At 28.7% G+C, this 24349-nt stretch overlaps 3 protein-coding genes across 7 annotated transcripts; 1 reads left to right on the forward strand and 2 right to left on the reverse strand.

The window, feature by feature from the left end:
- Positions 1 to 431: 431 nt before the first annotated feature.
- On the reverse strand, positions 432 to 3101 carry LOC132948512 (serine/threonine-protein phosphatase 2A activator-like). Of its 3 annotated transcripts, none has more exons than XM_061019015.1 (7): positions 3003 to 3101; positions 2714 to 2885; positions 1822 to 2025; positions 1536 to 1753; positions 1328 to 1452; positions 1056 to 1264; positions 432 to 998 (listed from the first exon to the last, which is right to left on the reverse strand). In XM_061019015.1, exons 2-7 carry the CDS (start codon positions 2783 to 2785, stop codon positions 822 to 824), a joined length of 1005 nt encoding a protein of 334 aa, XP_060874998.1. In that variant the 5' UTR covers positions 2786 to 2885; positions 3003 to 3101; the 3' UTR covers positions 432 to 821. The 3 variants fall into 3 exon arrangements, with proteins under 3 accessions (XP_060874998.1, XP_060874999.1, XP_060874997.1); XM_061019016.1 differs by having other exon boundaries at positions 2988 to 3026; XM_061019014.1 differs by having other exon boundaries at positions 2714 to 3046.
- A 3267-nt stretch (positions 3102 to 6368) lies between these two features.
- On the forward strand, positions 6369 to 11481 carry LOC132948487 (kelch domain-containing protein 3-like). Its single transcript, XM_061018973.1, has 8 exons — positions 6369 to 6829; positions 7034 to 7331; positions 7420 to 7581; positions 9943 to 10130; positions 10206 to 10419; positions 10485 to 10796; positions 10872 to 10971; positions 11091 to 11481. Exons 2-8 carry the CDS (start codon positions 7181 to 7183, stop codon positions 11185 to 11187), a joined length of 1224 nt encoding a protein of 407 aa, XP_060874956.1. The 5' UTR covers positions 6369 to 6829; positions 7034 to 7180; the 3' UTR covers positions 11188 to 11481.
- Positions 11482 to 12095: 614 nt separating this feature from the next.
- On the reverse strand, positions 12096 to 17079 carry LOC132948486 (protein croquemort-like). Of its 3 annotated transcripts, XM_061018971.1 has the most exons (10): positions 16757 to 17079; positions 16430 to 16696; positions 15873 to 16026; positions 15463 to 15623; positions 15180 to 15321; positions 14903 to 15121; positions 14586 to 14800; positions 14017 to 14293; positions 13026 to 13099; positions 12096 to 12952 (listed from the first exon to the last, which is right to left on the reverse strand). In XM_061018971.1, the coding sequence occupies exons 2-10, from the start codon at positions 16477 to 16479 to the stop codon at positions 12721 to 12723; spliced, it is 1524 nt and encodes a 507-aa protein (XP_060874954.1). In that variant the 5' UTR covers positions 16480 to 16696; positions 16757 to 17079; the 3' UTR covers positions 12096 to 12720. The 3 variants fall into 3 exon arrangements, with proteins under 3 accessions (XP_060874954.1, XP_060874955.1, XP_060874953.1); XM_061018972.1 differs by having other exon boundaries at positions 16520 to 17079; XM_061018970.1 differs by having other exon boundaries at positions 16430 to 17079.
- Between the last annotated feature and the right edge of the window lie 7270 nt (positions 17080 to 24349).

Consider the following 24349-nt stretch of genomic DNA (forward strand, 5'->3'; position numbering starts at 1 on the left):
TTAGTAATTACTAGGCTTCTTCAACGATATATTTTTGAATATCGATATGGTTTTGAATTGTGTGATATTGAATCGCGTATCGAAAAAAAAATTTAGGTATCAATGTATCTATGACTATCATAAATGCCAATACTCAATTGACTGAGTACTAAGTAGTAACTCGTGGGTATTATATTAACAATTAATTGTTTTGAAATATATTTTTCAAGAGCTTTGGCATGAAAATCAGTTTTCTTGATGTACATCGATTATCGATATATTACGATTATCAACACCTAAATTTCTGAAAAAAGTTCGAAATATCGATATCGTTGAAAAAGCCTAGTAATTACTATACAATTTATCTGAAAAACAACAAATTGATTGAATGTGAAATTGGAGATGTAAGATTTTGACAAGGGTAATTACTAATTATTATTAAATACAAAGTGTAACTAAAACATTACATATTTTAATCTTATTATACAAATTAAACTTAAAAGGACAACCTAGGACAAATACAAATTGAAATCAAGAAAATTAATTATATATTATGTAAGGTTCATAATTAGTATTAATTTATAATAGTGAATAATATGTTATCATTATTCATCAACGATAAATAATTCAATGTAGAGATCAATGAATATTCATGACATTCAGCAGTGGCCATCAGTGATAGTTAGACATTGTCTTCATATTATGTTGGCGATTTTATTGGACTCATTGCATTGGTAATATTAAATGATTTTAGTATAAAGTAGAAAACTTAAGATGTAGCTGATAATTAATTCACATTAAGTATATTCACATTTGTATAAGTTTACAAATGTGACAATAATTTACTTATTTACTATATTTGGTACTGATTGGTCGGTTTTCTTTAGTTTTTCCAATAATGACAGTGCAGGAGTTTTCATCACTGATGGTGTAGCAAAGGGTTTTTTTTTTATACATTGTTTAAAATTAAATAAATTTCCAAAAGGTACATGTTGAATGATTGGGAATTTCCCCAGTACCTGAAATATTGATAATGTATGAATAAAAAATTAAACTATACAAATTTGTAATATTACCTCTTTTTTATACATTTTAATTAGACCTTCATTGATTTTATTCCAACTTTGAACACCACTTATATTCCAAAGTTGGTTAGAATGTTCATGAAACAATCCTTTTTTTACTTGCATAATGAAATCAATACATCCAAGGAACATATACTTTGATTTAAACTGTTGTACACATTTTTCATCAACAAACAAATTTGGATTAAAATCTGGGTTTTCTAAAAACAATAATCAATTTGGTTTTTAAAATCCTTAATAGTATTACAATAATTTATTATTACCGATTAGTTGTGCGCTACCCCAAACAAAAGGTACAAACTGGTAGTCATCTAAACTCCAAGCACCATGGCTTCCAGCTGGTTCCATTTGATATCTTAGTTGAAGTCTACGAACTATTTCTAAATATCTGAAAACGGTATAGTTGTAAACAAATCTATAATTAAAAAATCTATAATTAACTCTGTCAACATATGAATATAACCATTTAACCTTGAAAATAGCACGTTGACTGTAGCTTTACTGTCACTTTGTTTCAATACGTCTACTTTGTATAAGCCACACAAGAACATACAAAATGACATTTCGTGTCCAGTGCCATAATCGATACGAGTTGGATTACCAAAGCTGTCAACAATATAAGCGGTTAGCTCAATAATGTTTTGTTGGTCGACTGACGACAATTCTTTTGACAATATTTCGGGCAATCTCTGAAAACAAATTTTAAAATAAATCTACACCATTAAATATAATTTTTAATCAATTATTATTATCTAACCGTTTTTAATAAATTGTAAAATGTAGAAAAAGCTTTATTTCCAAACCTACAGCTCTCTTTCAATGGTTCCACTTCTGTAATCCAATCATCAATTGTGTTTAATACATTTAATAGCTGTGAAATCTCATTTGACAGCGTCAAAGTTTTGTTTGATGGTATGGCATACACGGATTTGTTCATGGCTGTTATGAATCCAATATAATCCTATAAAAGACAACAAACATGTCGTTATAGTTGTATACCCCCTGCTTGAAATTAGTTTATGAATAAGTAAATGAACGTTGTCATCAGATTTAAAAAAACAAACTCAACATTACATTATATAATAAGTTCAACACTGAGAAGATACATATACTCTGTTCCAAATAAGAAACCACCAGACGGCCACGGGCAAAACCGTAAATGCGTAAATCTTATTTGGAACAGGGTATAATAGAGCTTACAAGACTAGTAATCTATAATATGTTCCAGTAATTTCTCAATGAAATAGTTCAACGAGACAATGAGGTACATATTAACTATATCACTTGAACATTATTCATTTCCCATAGAAATTGAAAGTCATTTATGTAAATTAACTAAAAACAAAAATATACTACTATATTTCCTATTTCACGAGTTTCCTAACTGGGGCCCAGTATTCATTGTATGAAATTCAAATAAAATAAATAAACTAATACTTTTATATTATATTATAAATCAGTGTGCACACAGGATGAACGTGCATCGTACCTATTTAAACAGATCGTCGTTGACACTAGACAGACACTATAAACGATCATGAAGAAAGAATTAATATCATACACACAGACAAACGTCTGTCCTAAATCTTTGAAGATTTGCATCAAGTTTAATCTCAACGAGTAAACTCATAATATTGTCTTATACTTACGTCGTATGCTTCAGATGATTCCCATGCATCCATATCGCTTTCGTTTTTCACTCTTGTCTTGAACTCCTCCATATTGCCGCAAATTTAAAGACGAAATTCGCGTTCTGAGAGGATTGTAGTAGTCAATAGTCACGTTACTCTTGTAGTCGAGTTGCACGGCGGTATATGATTTCTGTTCGAGCAATTTAATTGAATTTATCATGCTAATAACTAACAAGTATTAAGTAATGACTAATAAGCATTTTTACTAATTTAGAATAATATGGATATTTACTATTTAGGTACGTACAGTGCTGGCTTTGTTATTATTACTTAGTTTAGTAGTCAGTACAAAAATATATAACTATTTTTTATTCTATTACTGATAAGAAAACTTGATAGTGTGGCTCAGTATTATCACAGATTATATGAATTCATATAATCTGTGGTATTATTATGGTTCTATGGTATTATTTTAGATATTATATACCATGACAAATTAAATTTGTCATGTTATATACTATATTATATTATATAGCATTATTCCATAGTTATATATACTAATATATGTAGTTATATATTATATTATATATATTTAGTATATGGTATTATAATGTCCCACAGACTTCTATAATAATACCCTTAATACTAGAACAATAATGATAATACTATATACTATATCTTAAATCGTTGTGGTGATATTACACTATTCTTGTATTCTGTGCTGTATGGTTCAAATTTTAAGTTTATACCACTACGAAAAGAGCACCAAAAAACATTACACTTTTTTTAACCCCCACGCATAAGACCTATGTTAATATAAACTACCATTACAATAACAAAAGATAGGTACATCCTGTATATAGAAATCTGTGTCTTGTTCACGATGTAGAGAAAATAATATATATTATCTTCTATCTTCTCCACATCGTGATCGAAGATCTTAGCTATGGTGTAAGCGTGCAGCTCTATGCTTACACTATGGTTACCGTCACTCTATGCTGCAGCCTGCAAAATTTAGTTATCATACAGTATACACTGCAGACATAGGTACTATAGGTACAATGCCTTTGCCCAGGCCCAAGTGGCGGTTTTAAAGTCTTGGTTGGAGAGGAGAGGGGGAGTAAGTCATAATTTTCAAAAGACCTTCGAAAACATAATATGTTTATTTTTATAATTTTTTTTAACTATATATTATTTTTAGAAATACGGGCTTGGGGGGGGGAGCGCCCCTAGAACCCCTCCATGGTGCCGTCCCTTTCATGGCATCAGGGACGCACCTGACGACCATTTGGGGCAGTAAAACTGCTTTTTATTTTGTTCGATGGGAAAGTGAACCTAGTTGGTAAGGTCAATATTTTTCAAAAGCACGGGAAAAACCAAATATAATTTGAGGAAAATGAGAATTTTTATGCAAAATCTGTTTTTGACAAAATAGATTTTGGTTTTTGGTGTAACTCTAAAACAAATGAACGTATAGATACATGAATTTGTTACTGAATGTTTATAATTTATATTAACATTTTCTATACACCATGTAATTTTCAAAATATTTTGACTGGTTTTGAGCTGTCTACAAGAATTTTCAGTTTCCAATTTTTTTAGTTTTTTTTCTTTAAATATCAATACAATTTTATTTGTTGGGTAAAAAGCTTGAAAATATAATACAATGCTCCGAATATATTGTTATTTGTTACAATGAAATTTTAAAAAGGTGGGTAAATGGATGTTGCTCTGCTGTACAGTAGATTACAAGTGGGTCACTGTAATGGATGGTGTTAAATTTGAATTCAATGATATAATATCATTGTATAAGAAAAACGATTCTGTGCGAAAACGGTCAGTCAGCCTATGATATTACTAAGCATATTTGATGATATTATTGTGAATAAAATAATTGATATATTATAACCTATTTACGCGGAGCCTTGTTTTCAATTTTCAATCCTTAGCTATAAAAGTTGAACATTTTATAAATTTTTAACTACAAAATAATTATTAAATTATAAATTTGATAATTTTGTCAAAATTTGAAATTAAATGCTTATAAAAAAAAATTGTGCCTATGTATTTTTAATATTTTTCAACTGCTATTAGAACGATATATCAGGAGCCTTATATTAAATTTTCAAGCTTCTTTACCCAACAAATAAAATTTTATTGATATTTGTAGAAAAAAAAAACTAAAAAAAATGTCCGGTAACAGCTCAAAAAGAGTCAAATTATTTTCAAAATTTTATCGTGTATAGAAAATGTAAATATAAAAAAACCAGTGAAAATTTCATGTATATACGTTCATTTGTTTTAGAGTTACACTAAAATCCAAATTCGATTTTCTCGAAAACAGATTTTGCGTAAAAATTCCTGTTTTTCCTAAATTGTTCTTTTGTTTTTACGTCGTTTTTGAAAACCCCTCAAAGTACTAACTAGATTCACTTTCCTATCAGAAAAGTTACTGTCTAAGAAAATCCAAGTATTTTTACTATCCTAAAAAGTGATCTGGACTATCTGGACCCTCCCCATGATAAATTCCTAAATACGTCACTGGGTACACGCATAAAGTCCGGCCACCAGGCACCACTACACGTCTGCATCACTGGTCACTACACACATAGTTACACAGCACTAACGATGGATATAGAATATTTCCTAAATCTTGACACTGATTGTCTATAGCATAGTTTTTCTGAAAATTATAAAAATATTATTTTTTGGGATGCAAAATGGTAAAAAGTCATGTGAACATAGGCGTAAATAGTGTTTGAAATTTGGGGGGGCTGTATCAGGTCTTTACTTGATACACTTATGATACTTTTAAATTATAGTAGTTAAATCATTAGTTTTGGGGAGGGGGCTAAGCACCCCAGTCCTATTTGCACCTATGCATGTGGATCATCCCCTGGCAGAAAATAATCCACTGGGTGGCGGGAGGGGGTACAAAAGTGTAAAAAAATGTGTATCTCAAGATTTAAATAAAGATGCCGATTATTAATTAGTACATAATATTTATTATTTATTAGAAGTTTGGTTCATTAAGTTTTTCCATTTTTTGTGTACGTTCAAGATGAATTTATAAATACACTTTGGGTACGCTAAAAATTTTATAATTAAACATAATATAATAATATACTTGGGAGTTAGGGAAGTTACTTATTTTTTGTAATTAAATTACATTACTAACTACTAACTCCTTATCAAAATTGTAACAAAATTATTTTTAAGTTACTTTTTTTATTTGGTCAAGTTACATTAGTTTTGAGTTTAAAAAGTAACTTAATTACAATAAAAGTTACTTTTTTTCAAAAATATCACTGGAGCTTAATAACCATGTTGTCAATACGACAATGGACAATACATAAACTAAATAATGACAATATAATAAATAATCAACAATATGAAATTATTAACAGATACTGATTTTGCTACACTATTATTATTATTTTTTTGTTTACTATACCTACATAATAATATAATATTATAGTAAATAGTAATATTATAATATACTATTATTGATCTATGATTAATATACTGTCTGTTCTATCACAGAATATTATTAATAATAATAATATTCTGTGGTTCTATAAATAATCAATGATATTATCGAGCTATTCCCCCACGGACCCACCAATGAACATGATATTATTATTATTATTATATTTGCCGATACCGCGTTTGATTATCGTCACTGCTCACCGGGAATACCTATCAATTTCGACAACTTTCCCGTTCACCGCTCACGACGGCTTTCGGCCGTGCAGTTTGGTACCTTGGTGGTGTTACGGGCCACCTGCGGTAGTGCGGTCCGTCCAGTCGACGACCGAATGTGGGACAGGCTCTAGGCGCCAACAGTAGGAAATAGGAATGTAGAATAGAATAGACCCACCAGCGAGAAAAGAACTGCCAACTGCGAACGGGACCGATCGACGGACGTGTGTAGTGTAGTGTGTACTGTATATACTGTATATTATTACCATGTAGTTCATTCATGTTGTTGTTATTGTTATTATTATTATCTTTTATTACGGTTTTTATCTATCATATTGTTTATAACAATTTATTTTTCAACTCATCGTACATTCGTGCTTCGAGTACAACTCACTACTTACTGCTCGCGTCTCGTGCTCTCGTGGATGGCAGGTAGGTAACTTCCTAGATCGACTGCTGCAGTTGTACACTAGCACCCTGAAAGGACGGTAATATTGTATAGGTAGTCTCTGTATAAATATATCCTGCGCTTGTACCTATTTTCGCAAGTCGCAGGTATAACGTCCCATACAGCTCCTGTAGTCTCGTGCTCCCGTTTTCACTCGCGGCCGGATTTCTAGGCACTTGTGTTTTCAGAAAAAAGTTTTTGTATAAAAGCTGTGTAGGAGTTCAGAGCGATAGGAGTTGGGTGTTTGTGTCACCAGTGCCTCGCGTTCGTCAGTCTCTTCGAACTCATCCGGTGGCGTGTCGACGGTTTCCATTAGCTCTACGATACCACACAATATGTACTGGACGGTTCACACGTACGGTGGTCCTAGACGGGTCAACCACGCAGCGGTCGCGATTGGCACGAGCATTTTCACGTTTGGTGGTTACTGCAGCGGTGTAGACTACAAAAAGTTCAAGCCAATCGACATACATATACTTGACACCGGTAAAATGTTGTAGGACGTCTAGTCTAGTGCTGCGTGCCCTAGTTTATTCCTAATGTAATTAATATCATGCTAGTTTTGTAATTCCAGAAAAATTAAAATGGTGGAAACTGGAGCTAAATAATCAAGACTGCTCATGTGTACCGTTCCAGAGGTATGGCCACACAGCAATTAATCTTGGATCTAATATTTATCTGTGGGGCGGACGTAATGATAATAGAGTTTGCAACACTCTGTACTGTTTTAACACAGGTAATTGATTGTTTTAAATCTTAATAAAAGAAAAAAAATCATATTTAGATAGGTACCTAAATGAAATTATGTTATTTATATTTTTCTTTATTATTAAAAAAAATAAGAAGACAATGTGCTTGCATGTGTTGTCTATTTGTCCAACTATTGCATAACACGCACCACAATGAATGCTCAGCAGTTCCTATTTTGTGTTAACTTCAATATATTAGAATAAATTGACTTATTCTCGAACTCAAAGGTCAAGATATTCATGTTCACTCATTGGTTTTTTTAACGATATTTTGATTTTATTGATAACAATTTTTTGATTTTTAACCAAGTTATGAGTATGATAATTATTAATACCTATTTAAAAATGCATATAACACGCAAATTTCATACGCCGTCTATTTTAAAAGCGCATGTAGGTTTAACGTCCTCTTAAGACATAGATTTTATGCTACTCGTCAAATAGGTAATTAAAATAAATAAATAATAGTTTCTATCATTATCTGGAAGCAATATATTATAATTAAACCAAAAAGGTTAAAAAGGTACTTTGCTAATTAAAATATTTCATTCATATTTGTACAAGGCAGTTTTAAAATCATAATTTTAATACTTAGCTTACAAAGGTATTGTCATGTTGTTATTGAAATTATTTATTCACTAATGAAATCATATAATAAATATGCATAGTTGAACAGATGATAAGTCTAGACTTGATAAATACATCAAGACAAATAAATAGCTGACCAGTTCATTATCAATTAGTTGAACAGTTGATAGAACCAAAATACAATTCAAATTTTCATACCCATAGTAATTGTTTCTATAAGCCTTCAAAATAAACATTATTTTATTTTTGAGCAGAATAAAAGTGTTAAACATTTTATGTTTTAAATGTTGATGTTTACATTTATTTTGTATCAATATTAGGTTTAAATTTTAGCCACTAAATATATATTTACACCAGGCTCTTTCTCCAGGTTAGTTGACCATCTAAAAGAAGTATTATTCTAATTAGTGCCAAAATCTATTGTTAGTCAAGTTGAATATTGATTATAGAAATATTATTAACATTGTTACATTGTTACACTGTATGTGATTTCGTTGTTTTGATAATAATAAATTATTAAATTTTAACTATTGATAATTTCCACATATTTGATTTATATAATCTTAAATGACTAAAATAATTTTAAATAACTAATTGTATGTAGGTATTCTTTAAGAATATTAAAAATATGTTATTTTAATATATTTATAGGAATATTAAGTAGATTTTAGACTAAAATGTTTTGAATTTTAAATGCATTTTTATGGTTTCATAGTGCATTTAATTCACAGCCCTAACTATGAGTACAACTAAGATTCTAACATCCAAAATTCATAAAAATTCTATAAAACTATTAATTACTGAAAATATAATATTTTTGTACTTAAATATTGTTGAACTATTGATATTTATAATTGTATTATTTGTATGTCTCTTACTGATGTTTTTTCGGTATATTTCTGTTTTGCCAGACACAATTTTTTTTGATTTAACTTTTGTAGTTATCATGCTGAAAAAAACGATGGTGAAGTCAGAATTTTATTGTCGGACTTGGTTTTAAAATTATAGGTAATTTAAATTTATAGTATTTTTGTATACACCCGATGTAACCACTTGCTCGCTCGGACAATTAAAATCAAATACATCTCTCGACTTGTAATGTAAAATCACTTTGGGTGGGTCTCAGACTTCAAAAAACTATAACTTAAAAATTAAGTATAACTGCCAAATTCTGACTTAAACATTGTCTTAGCTTGCTACATACGTTAAACAGTGGGTCTCAACTGGAGAGGAATTTAGGTACTGCAGGGGGGTTATAAAGTGATAAATATAACGAAAATTTTGCTGTTAAAATAATTATTCCATTTTACAATCAGTAAAATTGAAAACAATAAATTAATTTTATTCATAATATTTAGTATACAAATATTTATAAAACTGTATTTAAAGTATAAAAATAATATTATTAATTATTAAGTTGATTTTTATTTTATCACTAAAACAACAAAAAAAGGTCGTCAAAACTCTGAATTTAAGGTGGGCAAAGCATGAGATTTTTTAAAATTTAAAAGAAGAGCGTAGACTTAAAAAGATTGGGAACCACTGTATTAAAACAAAAAATGTTTTTGAGTAGAGCAGAAAAGTTCTGTTATTTCTTTAATAATATAAAAAATCAAATCAGAGCTTTATTAATGAAATATATTATCCGTAAGTAATCAACAGCCGGTCTGATTCTTGATTTGAAATATGTTTTTCCTAAAAACATTAAAGATGTTTGTAATAATTCTTGTGCAATAAAATATTTTTTTTTTTCAATTTAGAAACTCTAAAATGGACAACACCGAGTGTATATGGAAATAAACCAGAGCCGAGAGATGGCCATTCTGCATGTATTATTCAAAACTGCATGTACATATTTGGCGGATTTGAAGAACGCTCAGGTCTGTTTGCTTCAGATTTGTATATGTTAAACTTACACTCCATGGCATGGAGTATACTCAAAACAAAGGTATTATTTAATTATAAAATGATATCTATTTACCAGGTATGCTATTAACAATTTTTATGGGTTTATTTTTCATAGGGACGTCCTCCATCTTATAGAGATTTTCATACTGCAACGGCTATTGATAATAAAATGTATATATTTGGTGGTCGTAGTGATTGGGCAGCACCAAGACAAACTGATAAAGATAAATATTGCTCTGATATTTATTATTTAGATACTTCTAGAAGACAGTGGATACGTCCAAAAGTCTATGGTATTAAACCCATAGCACGGCGTAGCCATTCTGCATGTATGCCAAAACTATTTATCAAAAATACCATAATGTTACTAATGCAAGTGTTGAATTGTTTACAGTTGTGTATAATGGCCTTTTTTACATCTTCGGTGGGTTTAACAAGAACAAGGATTTACATTTTCAAGACATAAATCGATATGACCCAGTGAGTTCCACCTGGATGAAAATATTACCGAAGGGTACGCCACCGTGTGCTAGAAGAAGACAGATTTGTCAATTAGTTAATGACAGGATATTTATATCTGGTGGTACTAGTCCGATTTTTCCCAAACCAGTAATAATTACGAGACTGCAGGATTATGATCTGGGTGTACCAATGAATATTACTTCGAATCTCAAGGATCACGATGACCTTCATGTTTTAGATCTGAGTAAAATATTAAATTTTTTATAATTATTTGAATTACAAAAATAACAATATATTGTATTTTTTTCTTTTTTTATAGAGCCCAGCCTAAAAGATATGTGTATGGTGAATGTGTGGGAGAATATGGAAGAAATGAAAATTGATAATATAAACGACCTGCACATTCCGTTATCATTAAAGTAAATAAATTTGTTATAATTAGGTTGCTGTTACTAATTTTTACATTAATTTCTAATCAAGTTGTCTAATTTGGATTAAATTTCCACGTGTAATGAAAGACCTTTCTAACATTTTTCAGGCATGATATGACTGCCTTTGATCCTTTTGAAATAATGGAAACCGAGATCAACATGATGCAGTCATATGAGGAAAATTTTCCGGTTCTTTCGTTGTAACTAACCAAAACAGAAATGAAAAACGCACTGCACTCATTACAACATACAGCATATTTTAAACATTGGTCTAATAACCAACCTTTAATAATATTAAATCATTATTAAAACAAAAAATTAACCTAAAATTATAAGACATACTTTATTTATTAAAGAGTATTAAGTTTTCTATCCAATAAGAAACATATTTATTTGACCATGTCTTGATTTAATTTATATTGTTGTTTTTTATAACTATGTTAGGTTAGATAACTAAGGCATAGATACTAATATAATATAATTGTTTGTTACATTTTATTTTTTACTCTTGGATTTAAATCAATTAAGCAATTATTACTCTTTTTCAAAAATATTGATATATAGTTATAAGTTTTCCCAAACATTAATCCTTTATTCATAAAAGTATATTATTAATTTGATTGGTGCATCCAGATAGTGAATACTTTTTAACAATATTATAAACATTTGGTTCAAAATATCCGTCTGAATTCCAATCCTAATTTTTAATAAATATCCAACAGATTGATGCACAAATATTTTGTCATACCTAAATAATTAATAAAACTACTACAACTATTCTATGCCCGGCAAGAGAACACACTGTTCTACGCATCCCCACGTGACTGGTTCCAGGAATAGTATAAATGTCAAAATTCAATGAATATGGAAATGCTGAAATATCCTTCATTACACAGCAAAAGTTTAACAAATTTTAATATCTACAGAAAATATTGGAAGTCTGTAACTATTATTATTCATTATATCAGTAGATTATAAATAATTTTATGTTTAGTTAACATTGAATGTTCCTTTATTAAATACTGATTAAACAGTCCTTCATTGATTATTATTAAGAACCATTTACAATCTGGCAAATTTATTACATCTGGTTTATTCAAGAATAACCAAAATAAAAATAGTAACACATTTAATCAAAAATAAATGTAATATGGCATAACAAATATTATTTATTGTAAACTAATCCTAAAAATTGGCAGTAATTTTGAAAAACATAACATTTAAAAATGCAACCTTATCATACACATTAGTCAAAAAAAATTTTTTTTTCACTGATCTTACTATATAGTGTGAATTTTTCTGTCACGGCCTTATGCATGTAGAATGCCTTTTATCACTATTAATTTACATTCCAATTTATAATTTGCACACTTTTAATTTAACTTGACAGACATTTCAAAGGAGATTTACAATAGGTATTTAAACAATAAGAATAATATTTAAATAATGAAAAACATAAATAAAAAGTACATAGAATTTCTTAAAAGTAAGTAAATAATCTATAAGATAATAGATAGGTAAATTATGTAATTAAAAATGTGATTAAGTAAAGGGAAAGTAAACAATCAACAGTCAATTATGTCATGTTATTAACTTATCAATAATATAAGATTTAATACAATTTAAAATTATTTAATATGGCCATGTTAAAAATGGTAATATATCACCGCAAAGTGATGTTTTGAGTTTGATATATTTCTTTTAGGAATATTGAGATCGTCATAAAAAACTTCTATATCACATGGGGTCCAAGATGGTGAAGGATTCATTTTTTTTGCTCACCCATAGGTAAGTGCTAAAGACTAGCATTATACATCCGGATAATGCCAATATAAGCCATACGTAAGGAACAAACATTGGTAACACGTTAGTAACAATCAACAATTGGTCAGACATATTTCTTGGAATTTCAAAACTTTCAGAAAACCAAAACACAGGTAAATACATTTCTGGCATGTTTTTCAAAATTCTGAAAAAATTAAATTTAAGTAAATAAAAATTTGAATAAAAAATTAAAAAAATTAAATGTAATTAGTAATTACTTTAATTCCTTTATTGGTTTTGCTTTGATATTAAATTGAATTCTAGCATATACTCTGAGCGGTATTGAATAATCCTGTAACAATTAAAATAAGGTTATTTTAGATTCTGAGTGGAGCAATGAATGTATTGGTTTTACAATATGTTTTTTTTAAATTTTTGTTTTGTCTGTCATCGACGTTAGATGCTTTGATTTTAACATCAATATCTTGTTCGACGGGAGAGTGAATTTAGTTGGTGCATTGGGGAGGTCAAAATTTAAAATTCCCAGCAGTTTTCAAAAGCGCTGGGAAAAACAAAAATAATTAAGAAAAACAGGAATTTTAACGCAAAATTGGTTTTTGACAGAATCGATTTTGGTTTTTGATCTAACTCTAACACAAATTATCATAGATACGTTTATATTAGCATTTTCTATACACCATAAAATTTTCAAAATATTTTGACTGGTTTTGAGTGTACAGACATTTTCGGTTTCCAATTTTTAAAATTTATTTTTCTATGAATGTCAATAAAATTTTATTTGTTATGTCAAAATGCTTGAAAATTGAATACAAAGTGCCTAACATATTGTTACAATATCAAAAATATAAAGTTCATATTTTGACATAATTTATAAATTGTAAAATTTAAAATAGGGTTGTACTTAAATAGTTAATTCTGTCTAAAAAATCTAAAATATATATATAAACAGTAAACCCAGTTTTTTTAGTTATTTTAACTTGAAATTTGGACAAAATTACATATTAAATAACCAAGAATAATGATTCTAGTTATTTTTTTGTAATTTTATAATATTAATTCAACTCATCTGCTACTATTAATAATAAGTAATAAAAATATAAAATATCTTAGAATGACTGGTCTCTACTCAGTATCGTTTTTCATATACAATGATATTATATCATTGAATTCAAATCCATTTACCCAATTTTTTTAAATTTAAACTTTATAATAATATTTAATTATTGTAAAAATAAAATATTAACTTACATTTTCCAAAATCATTTTAAATTCATGCAAAGTCCTGTTGGGATTCATACCAATTACTGATTTTCTGTATGATTTATCAGCTAAATAGAAATGTGGAAATGATATGAATATAGGAAGTGCATTGTCTCCACATAAACTTAATGACCGTACCCCAGGTAACAGACATCCAGATGTTGGACAATAACAAGTATTGTTAAAAACATCAGATCCAGCAACAAATTCAACTCCTTTTATACCATTAATGAATGAATAGTTGTTGTTTTGCATAGTAATTGCACTAGAAATGATTATAATCTAGTAAATAATTATTTTTAAATTTATTTAAATAAATTAATATTTTAAAATGACACTAGTTTCATTTTAACATTTTACATAAGCATAAATAATAATTTTAGGCTACACAATTTAATAAAAGGTTTAATCTAAAATACCAATAAATTGAGATCAAACATTTTGGTTAATATAGAGATTTTTTTTCATTATGTTTATTTTGTATTTAAATTTAATTGTAAATTGGGATAAACAAGCAGTCTTGGAATTTATAGTTCATAGTTCATACATAAATTTACCTGCAAATGCCAGGTATATAAATTGACATGTTAGGTTGCATTGCAGTGTGTTCAGGCCATAGATCGCCCGCAGAAGCATTTGAATAACTACAATCTTTCTTGAACACATTCAACTTCGTATTGTAATTGACTGAATTCACAAGTCCAACATTTTCAATGTCATTTTTCCCAGTATACATATTGATTAAGCCATCTGACGAAGTAGACATATTCATCTGTAAATTCATTTGGTAATTCATTTTTAAACTAATATGAGGTTAATCGAGAATATATTATATTTTTAACAGTTTCCAAATAAATAAATAAATAATTATTACACCATACAACCATCCCACTTTTTTTAACGGTATGTCAATGGGGAAAAAAGCTTTTAGTTTGATTGCAATGTCCAAAAGCGGATCTTCGTAACCATCAAAAATTAATTCGCCAGCTGTCCTTGTTACATATGGTTTGTCAATGTTTGACAGTTTCAAATAGTAGTTCGTAAGAACATATATCCAATGTTTATTCATAGCTTGTAGTTTTTCACCCAAAATCTACAAAAGTTTAAACTAATATAGTTAAAATATTCAACATTTTTACTACAAAACTTACATTAACCACAATATTAATTGTGGTAACATGGTCAGATAATGAGCCATTTGAAAGAGATTGATCAAACTTCCAACTTTTCAACTGCATGTATGTTACTGTTTCATTATTGTTGAATGTCACATTCACTTTGGTACGGTTTTCTCTGCAATTATACATATTTTATTTTTATTGTTTATATAATTAATATAATATTGAAGAATTTTAAATTAAGTTTTCCAATCAATTTTTGATTCTAATTCAAAGTTCAATTAAATGTAAAGTAATGTTTATATTTCATAGGTACCTGAAGACGTATGGTCCTAACTGTTGCAATATTGGTAAATCTCCTGTCTGTAGCGTAGCTTCTGGGTTTGTCCAGTTAAACAAGTATACGCTCATGTACAATGGCGCTGGAATTTGTTTCCAATACTCATAAGTTAGTGTGTTATTTTCTAATTCAAGTTTCTAAAAAACACAAAACATTAATTAGAACTATAAGTTTAGAATAATTTGTATCATTCATAACATTTGTTATATAAGATATTTTTTTATGGGAAAAGTGAAATTCCAATAAACTAAATAGTGGTAGACTGACGGCAGTAGTAGATACGTAGCAAAAAGTACTAATTAGTAATTCTAATGAGAAAAATAACTAGCGTTTGTTTAATTTAACCTACGAGTTTATTCAAACTGTTAAATAAAATCAAGCATTACATTTTTCATTATGTTGTTAAATATCTGTGGCCACAAATCGGCCATGATAATTCCTGTGAATAGAAATATAATGCCGAGCAATGAGAGAACAAGTTGACACCAGAAACCAGAACATTTTGAGTCTTTATGCTCATCTTTGGCTGTAATCAACCTCCTGAAACAAATTACAAATTGTTAGATATTAAATTTAAAATGTAATAGTGAGTAACTAAGATTTATATGGACGTATCTAATTAAAACAGGTATCCCAACAATTGCAATCAATTATAATCTTGACATTTTTACATTAAATTGTGTAAAAGGTAAACAATATTCACAAAAAATAATTTTAAAAGTAAACAATCGGTATTATAACTGATTATTTACTACCTATAACAATATTTATATTATAATAAATCGTTGTTGCTCTAATAATAATAAGAGTCAGACACCAATATTTAATCAATATTGCTCAGAGTTGTACCACAGAATTAGGTGGATATTAGATGTTTTAAAATGTTTATAATAAGCTCGGAATAAACTCTAAAAACTGTTATGTTGTGATATTATTTACTTACTCTGTTTCCTCTATGTCGTGACTCATTGTCAGATGATAGAGTTTCACCATTAGCTGACAAACAATTATTGAAATGTATATTAATTTATACCTGATGATGTAAATTTTCTTTAAATCGCATTGCAAACCGTGTAAATTGAACAAAAATCGAACAGCAACGTGTCAGGACTAAGAGAATAACAACGACAATGACGAACTTGTATTAGTGTATTTCGGCTTAAACTGCTTAGAGTCTAATCATATTATATTCTTTCATATATTCTGTGGTCTAATCGAACAAATAAGTATTAAATAATCACGATGAAAACCGTAATAGTTATCGTCTCACATGGTCAATATCGATCGCACAATCGGTGTTTTTCAAGTATTTAAAATTAAAGCACGGTATGGAATAAATAATAATTTTAATCCTGAGTAATGACGATTGACGAATGACTAAAAATTATTCGCATCGCAGTCTGTTCCGATATAATAAATTTATATCTTATAATTTGTATACCTAAATAAATGTTACATTTATAAAAAATTGCTTACGATGTTGATGTACAATGTACATCGACACATCGTAACGCTGTTATCTACGAAATTATACAATATTACAACATATTATTTTAATTCAAGGACCATAATATATATATATTAACACAACAAATTCAATATTATTATATTATATTTATGATAGGACGGTCATAGATAATGATATTATCTACAAACCATATATATAGCACAAAATATAGTATATACACTAGAGAGCCTTTATTATAATATAACATTATCTATTATCATCACAGATATAATATATATAATAAATTAAATTTATTATATATTTCTGTGATTATCATTGAGTTTTACTATGTTTAACTCAATGCTATTATTTTTTTCTTTCTTTTTTTCTAACTAGGCTATCTAATATACAGATGGCAAATTATTATAATTTGTCATGAATACACCATAACTAGACGAGTGGACAAGTGTCAAGTTAGCAATAGATAACAACAATAAAATGTTTTGATCTTAGGTATGATTTGTATGAATAAAAAAATATAATACAATATAAATTCCAGCAAAGCTGCGCAATATAATTTTTCAAATTTTAAACTATTATGATGTCATTTTATTATATACCCCGCACCAGTAACTTATTCCCAATCCAACATAATCGAACCTTCTATTTATATTAACCATGGTCTAATACAATTCTTGTGTGGTGGATTACTAATATAGATAATAACACAAACATATTTTATAGTCCTTTATTTATTGTTAACTGTATAAATCATAATGATGTACATTAATACTGTCAATTTACTAATGACCAATGGACAGTCCCCACCCATCCCAATATCATACTAAATACTAATATTACCAAAGTGGCTTACATCAATGCTGCATAATATGCAACAAGCATAATAAATATATAATATAGAAAAATTATAATAATTATGTAATAAACAAGTTACAATGAATATCAGACACTGAGTACAATATGAAATTTTCTGATACGTAATATAAAGATTAAAGGTAGCCTGTTGGCTTAAAACAAATAACAATTATCAGGCTGCAGTAGGTAACAAAGCCCGTAACTAGTATAAATATAAACCACTTGATCGACGAATACTCTCACAAGTGTCTGTGTTGAGTAGAGGATTTCATCCCAACACTACCCGTATAAAATGTTTCACATAAAATATGACATAATCTCATGGATTATAGTTTATAATTTACAATTTACATATTATTAAGATCTATCCGTCTATTTTTATTATTAGCTATAAAATGTTCTAAGACAGTATCACTCTCTATGATATTAGTTAAGACTCTTTCAATGCTTATGAAAGCTAAATTTGATAAATGATCTTGTAACATTGTTGTACGTAGCTTATTTTTTACCCACCGCATAGCAGAGAATGCTCTTTCACAAGTAGCACTACTAATAGGAATTGAATAAACTATGTCCTACAATTTATACAAGTCTGGAAAATTGTTGGATGATACAATTTCAGTCATTTCCGCAGGTGTCAACATTTTATTATCGGTAGATTGTTTTTTAAGATTTTGTGCAACCATCATTTCTGCCTTTAAACTTTCCACATCAATATTCTATACAAAAATAAATTATTTTTGGGGGACAAAGTGGCCAGAAGCGGACTAAGGCGTCAGCTGCGACGCATTCGACCCGAGTTCGATTCCTAGGCCATGGGCGGCATTTTTCTTCGGACAAGTCACGGTGACCGGAGAACAAGTGTCGCCATCCCCCACCCGGGCATGGCAGATACCAACGGGTGCCCAATAAAAAATTCAACCAAACTAAACACATACGTGTTCCTCCCCTTACCGACTTAATAACCTACAGTAAAAACTAAAAATAGCTAATGGCCTCAGCTGCCGGGCTAAAGATCAATAAAAAAAAAAATAAATAAATTAGTATTACCATTCTTTTTTCATTAACATTTCATTTAAAAACAATTAATTAACTTACTTTATAATGGTTTATAAATTTAAGGCTTTTTGAATAGTCAAACATTAAAAAGCCATCCACACTATTAGCTAATTTCATACTTTCTTTTGAAAATCTCGTTTTAAGATTTATTATTACAATGTCCAAAATAATAAAATATTTGACAAGATAGCATGTCATAATATAATTTGTATGCTCTTCACTTACACCAGTATTTACTTCAGTAATATAATTACTTAGTTTATTTGGCTGTGGTCTTTTTCTCTTAGATTTTAATAAAATAAAAAGCCTTTAATTTAAACTAATATTTTTAACACCTAAAAACTATTTGCACAAACTGAAATCAAGCAAAATAGGAAATCTTTGTTACGGTTTGGCTTCGAAACTTCTTATTCAATTATCATGCAGTTTTTTTTAAATGAAAGAGGATATCTCGGAGCAGGTTTTAGGCATAAATAAAGTCCGATAATGTTAGTCAATAATTAGTTATCTTATTACAACTTCATTCTGATAGTCCTGCGAATAATGAATGTAATGATGTTGGTGTTTTATTGGAGACAAAAACTATTATCACTGATATCATAAGAAAACATTTGCTTAATATCTTCAAAATCGCATTGCTTTATTCGTTGCTTGACATCTACTGCCAAGCAAACATTACATTTAATAGGATTTGGAAAACCAATCTAGAAATTTCAGAAAAAATTAATATCGTTCCTTGTATGCCAAGACTATATCAGTGAAACAAACTTGTAGGTCCAACGTCCCATCTGATACAGTTGAAGATTATTATAGAAAAATTACCAAAGATTTGATAAAAATACTGTTCCGATAGCAATAGATCTCAATTAGATACAGAAGAACTACAAAAAGTAACTTCACATTTATGGGGAAGATATTCAGAATTACTAAATACGAACATAAGTACTTACAACAACGAAAATATATTCAAGTCTGAAGTTGAACTACGGAAAGCCAAATGCAACAGAAATAATACAATGTACGATGTATTGGATAATATAGAACTTTTGAAGTTGTATGATGAAGACATCTATCCAAATTGCAATTTTTTAATTAAAATTTTGGTCGTATTACCTGTGTAAGTGTCATTGGCAGAGAGAAGTTTCTCTACCATGAAAAGGTTAAAAGTCTGGTTGAGAAATAGAATGAGTGAAGAGAGATAGTTGGATTAGCTCTGCTGAATGTACATAATGATGTTGAAATTACGCCTGATGAAGTCATTGACCAGTTTGCCAAAAGTAAAAATAGAAAGCTAGACTTAATTCTTTAAATTTGAATTCAATATTATATTTTTATTATTATTTTATTGACATATTATATACTATTGTGTACAATGTAAATGTATGTAACCTTATTCTATTTTTATTTTAAATGTGTATTTTTGTTAGTTGGAATTTTTTTTATTTTTGCTGTACATGATCTATAAAATTAGTGTAGTTTTTTTCACTATATAAATGTTGTTATTGGTACAAGTTTGTAAGAATAAATTCAAAATAATGATATTAAAAAGTATGTTATTAAGTAGGGGAGACCCGGGTAAGTTGACGAGCTGGGTAAGATGACGAATTTATAATAACTGATAGTAGATTATATTAACAGCTGATGTTTTACAACAAATGTAAGGAATAATGTTAGGAACAACTATTTTACCGATAAGAAATAATCACGATAAAGACCATGTGTTTTTATTTACGATTTTCTGTTATCACCGTACACACTTTAATTTTTTGTGTTTTGAAATAACGTTTTTCCGAAAAAAGGAAAGTGAAATCCATTATATATTGTTTTTAATCAATAAAGTATAGTTTAAGCTTTATTTTTATGTATAATTAATGTTTATTACGTATGTTAAAATGACAAAAATATTATCATGATTAAAATATTATCGATCGGGGCAAGTTGACGTGGGTAAGATGACTATCGTCAACTTATCCCATTTAATTATATTTTATATTAAATATTTTTGTTAATTCGTGTTTATTCACGAACTTTGTGCAGGAGTTGAATGTTGGAAAACATTCACCTGCGAGTTTTGCAGAAAACATATTTTATAAGTTGATTTTCATATTACTTTCATATTTTATAGGTATGAAGACTGAATGTTTATTTTTAGACTGAAGGAATTTTATTGTTTTAGATATTTGATATTAAGGCTCTTAGAAGGTTACAATTTTATTTTATTGTTTTATATATTTTAATATATTTTATATTAAGACTGAAAACGTTACAATTTTATTTTATTGTTTTAAATAGGTATTTGATATTAAGACTGAACAAGGTTACAATTTAATTTTATGTTATTTTATTTGATTTTCAGACTGAAAGAAAAATGTTATTTTATTGTTATTTGTCTTTAAGTTTTTAAGACTCTTCGAATTTTTTAATTTTTAAATATATGCACTGAATTTTATAAAAAGTATATTTACTCATTAAAACTTAATATAAATTATGCTTTGTCAACTTAACCCGGCAAAATGTCAACTTACCCCAGCACATGGGTAAGATGACGAATTCCAAATTATTTTTTATTTAATTTTTTTAACCCGTTAAAAAAAAAAATTAAGTCTAACTTTTAATTTTAGAACATTCTTCAAAAGTACCTCTATCTATGTGTGTACAATTTACAAATATATATAAAGGTAGTATATTTTAAAAATACACCGAACCTTAGATTCGTCAACTTACCCAGGTCTCCCCTATGATTAGACGAATAGTATCTGTTAGATACATTTTAATTACCCCCCCCCCCCCCTTGATAAATTTCTGGATCCGCCCCTGGGTCACTTGACATTAAATTTGCTCCATCATAGGTTTGTGCAATGATTACATTTATTAATATTTACTGGTAATAAATTTTCGTAACACCATGTGGGAAACCTATCTGAATTCTCTTGAAGATTAATTTCATTATTCTGATTACTAATAACTTAATAAAATTTAGTGTCATCTGCAAACATTAAGAACTTAACTGACGAATTAAAAACAGATGGTAGATCATTAATGAAAAGAATGAATAAGAAAGGTCCCAAGTGCGAACCCTGTGGAACACCCGAGCAAACATGAATAACTTCTAAAAATGAATGTGATAATTTAACAGTCTGGCTTCTATTAGTTAGGTAAGAATTTAACTCTTTAAGGAAATTGCCATTCAGACCAATTCTTTGAAGTTTGAATATAAGCAAATTATGGTTAACTCTATCAAAAGCTTTACTAAAATCAGTATAAACTGTGTCAATTTGACATCCGTTTTCAATAGATGAGATTAATGCAGCGTGATAAATGAGTAAGTTTGTAAGAACAGATTTTTTAGGATTATTATTAAATTTTAAATAATAATACAATTTTTTTTTTTTGGGGGGGGGCTAAATACATTTTGGGGGGCTAAGCCCCCCCCCCAGTTGCGCCAATGCCAATGTTAAAATTTATAAATAACAAGAGAAATGAAGACTTTTGGGACAATGAAATGAAGTAATTGCTAATAACATGGAAAAGAAAGTAATTAAAACATTAAAAAACAATGGCCAACACACATATATTATTCATTTATTTGTGATAATATGTTATTAATTTTCTTTTTTTTTTTGTAAATTGATGATATTATATGAGATCGCTGATTAATTGTTTAATAAGTTTATAGTATGCTGTATCTATGTTTAGTATAGTTATTACTAATTGTCTTTAACGTTTTGACTATCACTATATTATAATGTAAAGTGTACTCCCTACTATATTTAATATAATATTAACTGTTTATTATTTATTTTTAAAAATTATATGTTATTTACTTGTAAATAATGATACCTATCGTATTAGGAGAATGTAAAAAATATTAAAAAACGAATATTATTCTTTTTTTGCATTTTTGCCAAAGTTGCCAACCGAGGTCGGCCAAAGTTCTTGGTGAATATGACTTTTCGTAATATTCCTTACAAATTACTGAAATTGTATACGATTTCATAATTTGCAAATAAAATATAACCAGAACGTCTGAATACCATTTCAGAAACTTGTCAGGAATATTACGAAAATTCATATTCACCAAGAACTTTAGCTGACCTCGATTGGCATCATTGGCGAAAATTCAAAAAAAGAATAATATTCGTTTTTTGTTATTTCATACATTTGCCAATACGATTTTCATAATTTTGTTCTTCTTTCAGCGCGGAGTGTTATGCTATCACAGAAGCGCTAACACTTATCTCAAACCTTGCTCCGAACAATTACCTAATAGCCTCCAACTTCATGCCTTTCCTACTTGCTCTCAAATCCAACCCCTTTAACTCCCATATTTCCCCCTAAGAAATTACCCTCTATTCCTAGCCACATAGGGTTATATGGTAATGAGGTAGCCGATAGTCTAGCCAAATCTACGTCCAATTTTATGCGTCCCTCTCTTACCCAATTTCCTCATACTTATTTCACTCCATTTATGCGTCACCACATAAAACACCTCTAGTCTTCTCAATGGTCAAATTTCCCAGCAGATTTTGCCGCCAGATATAAACATGTTTTTCGTTTTTGGCCGTTGATGTAAACATGGCAGTGGTTTTGGAAAATTGCTTATAACTTTTTAACTACTGTCCAAAAAATTGTAAAAACTTTACAACAATGTCCAACGAAATTGTTGGATAGGTTTAATTGAATTATCTTACATAATTGCTTCTAAGTTCACATGATAAAACGCATAATACTGACCATACATTGTAATAAACAATAATAATAATAATAATAATAATAATTATACAAGCTATAATATTTGCGATATTTGATATACACTAAAATAAAACACAAGAAACATACAATATAAAATGTATTATTAAACAATGTTGTGTGTGCAATGTCCACGAGAGCCCGGTCGGCGTTACACAATACACATGCCTTATAATTGATAACATAATTGACAGACATTCGTGAAGTTGACAATTAATTGACTTCAAAGCAATGATAATATTTTGTGAATATTTTAGATTCTGAGCGAAGCGATGAATGTATTGGTTTTACAATGATGTGTTTTTTTTAAATTTTTTTTTTGTGTCTGTCATCACCTTTTAGGACAGTAAAAGTGCTTGGATTTTCTTCAACAGTAACTTTCCCAGAAGTGTTCAAAAGCGACGTGAAAAACAAAAGAAAAATTAAGGAAAAACGGACATTTTTACGCAAAATCCTTTTTTGAGAAAATCGATTTTGGTTTTTGGTGCAACTCTAAAACAAATGATCGTAGGTACATGACATTTTGACTGAATGTTTATATAAGCATTTTCTATACACCATAACATTTTCCAAATATTTTGACTTATTTTGAGCTGTTTACGGACATTTTCAGTTTCCATTTTTTTTAGTTTTTTTTTCTACAAATATCGATAAAACTTTTTTTGTTGGGTAAAAAAGATTGACAATTTAATACTAGGATCCTACTATGTTGTTACAATAACATTTGAAAAA

Source organism: Metopolophium dirhodum, chromosome 7, assembly GCF_019925205.1.
Source record: "Metopolophium dirhodum isolate CAU chromosome 7, ASM1992520v1, whole genome shotgun sequence".
Taxonomy (NCBI): domain Eukaryota; kingdom Metazoa; phylum Arthropoda; class Insecta; order Hemiptera; family Aphididae; genus Metopolophium; species Metopolophium dirhodum.